The sequence below is a fragment of the Miniopterus natalensis genome, chromosome 1, assembly GCF_054644295.1.
Source record: "Miniopterus natalensis isolate mMinNat1 chromosome 1, mMinNat1.hap1, whole genome shotgun sequence".
In the NCBI taxonomy this organism is placed as follows: domain Eukaryota; kingdom Metazoa; phylum Chordata; class Mammalia; order Chiroptera; family Miniopteridae; genus Miniopterus; species Miniopterus natalensis.
The window spans coordinates 88,327,368-88,333,429 of record NC_142081.1 but is presented as its reverse complement, the minus strand read 5'-3'; the positions used below and the strand labels follow the sequence as shown (position 1 = coordinate 88,333,429).

At 36.2% G+C, this 6,062-nt stretch overlaps 1 protein-coding gene across 1 annotated transcript in view; it reads right to left on the bottom strand.

Annotated features, from left to right (window-relative positions):
- Positions 1–596: 596 nt before the first annotated feature.
- Positions 597–6,062, bottom strand: part of CCDC7 (coiled-coil domain containing 7) — a 127,856-nt gene continuing 122,390 nt past the window's right edge. Inside the window, exon 16 of the mRNA XM_016196308.2 lies at positions 597–668. Within this exon, the coding sequence (XP_016051794.2) occupies positions 630–668 (39 nt within the window). The 3' untranslated portion in view covers positions 597–629. The remainder of the gene's footprint in view (positions 669–6,062) is intronic.

Genomic DNA, 6,062 nt, shown 5'->3' with positions numbered 1-6,062 from the left:
AGTTAACTAAGAAGGTAAAAACCTTGACTCAGAAAACTATAGGACATTTTAAAAAGAAACTGAAGAAGATACAAGCAAGTGGAAGCACAGACCGTGTTCATGGATTGGAACAATTAGCACCATTAAAATTCCCATATTCCCCAAAGCAATTTATAGATTCAACACAATTCCTATAAAAATGCTGATGGCATATTTTGTAGATCTATAACAAATATTTGAAAAAAATTATATGGAACCAAAAAGACCCCGAATAGCTTCAGCAATCTTGAGAAAGAAGTACAAACTTGGAGGGATCACAATACTGGATATCAAACTATACTACAAAGCCACTGTAATCGAACCAGCCAGGTATTTGTACAAGGATAAGCATATATATCAATGGAACAGAACAGACTCCAGAAATAAACCCACACCTTTATGGTCAATTAATATTTGACAAAGATGGAAAGAGCATACAATGTAGTAAAGAGAGTCTCTTCAATAAGTGAAGTTAGGAATATTGGACAGGTACATGGGAAAAAAATGAGACTAGACCACCAACTCACACCATACACAAAAATAAACTAAAAATAGATAAAAGACTTAACTGTAAGTCAAGAAACCATAAACATCCCAGAAGAAAACAAATTTCAAACATCTTGAGTAGCAGTATGTTGCTGATACATCTCCTAGAGAAAGGAAACAAAAAATATAAACAAATATGACCACATCAAACTTAAAAGCTTCTGCACAGAAAAAGAAACCATCCTCAAAATGAAAAGGGAACATATTGATAATGGGAGAACACATTCACCAATGATACATCTGATAAGGGGTTAATAACCAAAATACATAAAGAACTTATACAACTCAACAAAAGGTAGGCGAACAACCCAATTTAAAAATGGGCAAAGGACTTGACTAAACACTTTTCCAAAGAGGACATACAGATGGTCAATAGACATATAAAACAATGCTCAATATCACTAATCATCACAGAGATGCAAATTAAAACTACAATGAGGTAGCACCTCACACCTGCCAGAATGTCTAGAATCAATAAATCAAAGAACAAGCGCTGGTGAGATTGTGGAGAAAAGCGAGCACTAGTACACTACTGGTGGGAATGCAGACTGGTGCAACCACCGTGGAAAACAGTATGGAGTTTCCTTAAAAAATTAAAAGTGGAACTCCTTTTGACCCAGTGATCCCACTTCTGGCAATATATCCTAAGAATCCTGAAACACCAATCAAAAAGAATGGATGCACCTCCATGTTCACAGCAATGTTTTTTATAATAGCCAAGATCTGGAAACAGCCCAAGTGCCCATCAGTAGATGAGTGGATAAAAAGATGTAGTATAATTATACAGTGGAATACTACATAGCTATAAGAAAGAAGGAACTCTTATCCTTTGGGACAGAATGGATGGACCTGGAGATTATTATGCTAGGTGAAATAAGCCAGTCAGAGAAAGACAGATATCACATGATTGCACTTATCTGTGGAATCTAATAAACAAACTGATGAACAAAATAGGACCAGAAGCATGGATACTTGGAACAGACTGACAGATCTCAGAGGGGAGGGCTGTGAGGGGGACTGGATGAGATTAACCAAGGACCATATATATGTATGTGGACACAGACAAAAATGTGGTGAACAACTGGGAGGGTGGATTTGGTGGAGGGGGGCCCAGAGGAGGTGCAGAATGTGGGACCTCTGCAATAGTGTAAACAATTTAAAAGAAAGGGAGTGTGCTTCTGTATATTTGTCATTTCCTTAGTTCACTGCGCTCCATCAACAATGACTGAGGTACTAACTTGAATAAACGAAAATACAGCTGATATATCAAAGGTGAAGTAAGCTTAATTCATGTACTGTGGCACTGAACAGAGTGCCATGACTGGACAGAGTTCCAAAGCAACTGAACAATTCTGGAATAGGAGACAATCTGGTTAATGTTTAAAATGGTTCTTTTGCACAGAACAGTTTCATCCATAAGACCAAATTTTTAAACATAATCAATGACCAGAAATGTTAACACCTCTAGGTAAGTACTAAGGGTTCACTTAGATGTGGAAGTTAAAACTAAATCTTCAGGGTTACTCTTCTTTTATTTTCTTATCCACCCTCCAGGAAGCAAGCTCAAAAACAACCTATTCTTTTGGTGCTGATGCAACAAAAAAGTCTTGCTTACTTCTAAAAAGACACCATAGATCACTCTGTGGTGTAGAAATGATAAACAGATAGTATAATCTAGAACACGTTTTGGGAGTTTTGACATGCTATTATTATCTCTTTGACTTAGGGTAACATATACAAAGTGCTTTCTGGAGCACCTCGACCACTTTCACCAAACTCATCTCCTGCTGTTCCTTTTTTTCACCTTCTAGTTACTTTGTACTTCAGCAACCAATTATGTGCACTTCCCATACCTGCCATGCTTTTGCTCCCCTCCTGCCTTTGCTCAGGTTGTTTCCTGCCAACAAAGCCCTTGCCCAACCCCTGTGAGCCTGGAGAAATCCTAATCACACTTCTTAACTTTGCTACCTCTACACCTTGTACCATATCTTCTCATCCCCCCATTCACACTGTATTTCAATGAATGGTTACACAGGTTTCATGCCTGTTAAACTGTGGCATCCTGTGAGCAACATCTACTTTATAGGAGGCAACCAATAAATATTTCAAGTTTATTTAAATTGAATTCCATTCAGTTGAATTATATAGAACTAGCTCCATGATAGCCTTTGAAATAATTAAAACTACCTTGAGAGGGTAATACATCTGTCCTGACATGTGCCCAATTGTCTACCCAAATTTCCCATTAAAAGAAGAGATAATAGAGCAAAAGAAACTTCAAGTTTGGATAGGTCACTGCCAGATTGCAGAATTTTCTAAACCACTATTCAAATAACTCTAGAATAAGTTACTTAACATGTAAGTATCTCTATGTCACTTTGCCTCATTTTAAAATAGAAATAACAATATTTTATTTAGCTGGAGAATTGATGGCATTGAATATTGTTTATGGAAAGAAACTAAAAATCATGAAGCCCAGCCGGGTGTGGCTCAGCCATTGAGCGTCGACCTAGGATCTAGGCGATCAGGGTTTGATTCCTGGTCAGGGCACATGCCCGGGTTGTGGGCTTGATCAATGGCTCTCTCATCATTGATGTTTCTATCTCTGTCTCTCCCTCTCTTTTCCTCTCTCTGAAATCAATAAAGATATTTTTTTAAAAAAATCATGAAGCCAAATGCTAATGTTAACCTTTAAAACATATTTTAAAGTATGTATATAGTAATCTTCCAATAAATGTATTACACTGAAAAGGAAATAAATAAAATCAGAAAGGAAAGAGAAGTGACAACTGACATAACAGAAATAAAAAGGATTATAAAAATACTATGAACAATTATATGCCAACAAATTGGGCAGAAATAAATTCCTAGATACATCACATCTTCCAAGACTGAATCAAAAAGATATATAAAATCTGGACTAACCAATTACTACTAATGAAATCCAATCAAAATCTCCCAACAAACAAAAGTCCTTGACCAGATGGCTTCACAAGTAAATTTTACCAAAGAATTAACACCAATCCTTCTCAAACTTTCCCAAAAAATTCCAGAGGAGGGAAAGGTCCCAGGATCATTTTGTGAGAGCAGCACCACACTGATTATAAAACCAGACAAAGACATTACAAAAGAAAATTAAAGAACAAAATCTAAGATGATCCCAGGTGCAAAATACTTGCAAACCAAATTCAGCAATACATAAAAAAATCAAACACCATGATCAAGTGGAATTTATTCCTGGAATGAAAGGTTAGTTCAACACCTGCAAATCAATTAACATGATACACCACATAAACAAAAGGAAAGATAAAAATCATATAATCATATCGAGATATATGAAAATGCATTGGACAAAATCCAGCACCCGTTTATAATAAAAACTCTCAGCAAAGTGTATTAGAGGGATTATGCCTCAACATAATAAAAGCCATGTATGAAAAACCTATAGCCAACATCATACACAATGGGCGAAAGCTAAAAACATTTTCCTTAAGATTAAGAACAAGACAAGGATGTCCACTTTCACCACTCTAATTCAACATAGTACTGGATGTCCAAGCCACAGGAATCATACAAAAAGAAATAAAAGGCATTAAAATTGGAGGGGGGAAAAAAAAGTAGAGCTGTCATTATTTGTCAATAATAGGATACTATGTAGAAAGAACCATAAAGGTCTTACCAAAAAAAAAATCTATTCAAACCGGGGAAAAAAGGGGAAATCTGTAATACTCTCAACCTTAAATATGGGGGGAAAAAACTTTTTTAAAAAAGTAGTTAGAAAACCTAAATAGAAATTTCTCCAAATAGGACATCAAGATGGCCAATAGTCATATAAAAAGATTTTCAACATCACTGATCCTCAGAAATGCAAATTAAAACCACAATAATATATCACCTGACACCTGTCAGACTGGCAATAATCAGGAAATCAACAAACAACTAACGTTGGTGAGTATGTGGACCAAAAAAAAAACTTCATTTAGTGTTGATGCAGCCACTTTGGGAAACAATATGGGCAGTCCTCAAAAATATTAAAAATAGAACCACCCTATGACATAGCAATGAAGAAGTAAAATTGTCACTTTTTACAGATGACATAATAATTCTTTATACTAAAAACTCCAAAGACTCCACCAAAACACCATTAGAAACAATAAACAAGTAGAGGAAAGTTGCAGGGTACAAAATCAATGTACAAAAGTCCACTGCATTACTATATTCTAATAATGAAATTTGACTAAAAGAAATGGAAAAAACAATTCCTTTTGCAATTGCAACCAAAAGAATAAAATATTTAGGAATAAACTTTACAAGGCTGTTAAGGACCTATATATTGAAAACTACAAAACATTATTAAAATAGATTTAAAAGGACACAATGAAATGGAAAAATATTCCATGGATCAGAAGAGTCAGCGTAGTTTAAATGTCCATATTACCCAAAGCAATATAAAGATTCAGCCTGGCCGGGCATGGCTCAGAGGTTGAGCGTCAACCTAGGATCCAGGCGATCAAGGTTTGATTCCCGGTCAGGGCACATGCCAGGGTTGTGGGCTCGACCAATGACTCTCTCATCATTCATGTTTCTATCTCTCTCTCTCCCTCTCCTTTCCTCTCTTTGAAATCAATAAAGATATATTTTTTTAAAAAAACAAAAAACTATGTAATGCAATCCTCATCAAAATCTCAATGACATTTGTTTTATTTTTTATTGTTGACAGTATTACAGATGTTCCCCATTCTCCCCTTCTTAGCCCCCTCCATCCAGCCCCTGCCCCACCCCAGGCGTTCACCACACTATTGTCTCTGTCCATGGGCCATGCACATATGTATATAAGTTTTTTGGTTAATCTCTTTGTGTTCTCCCCCCACCTCTGAGAACTGTCAGTCTATTCCATGCATCCATGCCTCTGGACCTATTTTGTTTGTCAGTTTATTTCATTCATTAGATTCCACGTATAACTGAGATCATGTGATATTTGTCTTTCTTTGGTTCATTTCACTTAGCATAATAATCTCCAGATCCATCCATGATATCTCAAAATGTAAGAGAGCCTTCCTTTTATGCATCTGCATAGTATTCCATAGTGTAAGTGTACCACAGATTTTTTATCCACTCTCCTTATCATGGGCACTTGGGTTGTTGCCAGATCTTAGCTACTGTAAATAACATTGCTATGGACATAGGGGTGCATATATTCTTTGTGATTGGTGTTTTTGGATACTTAGGATATATTCCCAGAAGTGAGATCACTGGATAAAACAGAAGTTCCATTATTAATTTTTTGAGGGGTCTCAATACTGTTTTCCACAGTGGGTGCACCAATCTGCATTCCCACCAGCAGTGTACTAGGGTTCCCTTTCCCCCACATGCTCACCAGCATTTGTTGTTTATTGATTTATTTATGATAGCTACTCTCTGACAGGTGTGAGGTGATATCTCATTGTAGTTTTAATTTGCACCTCTCTGAAGATTAGTGACACTGAACATTTTTTCGT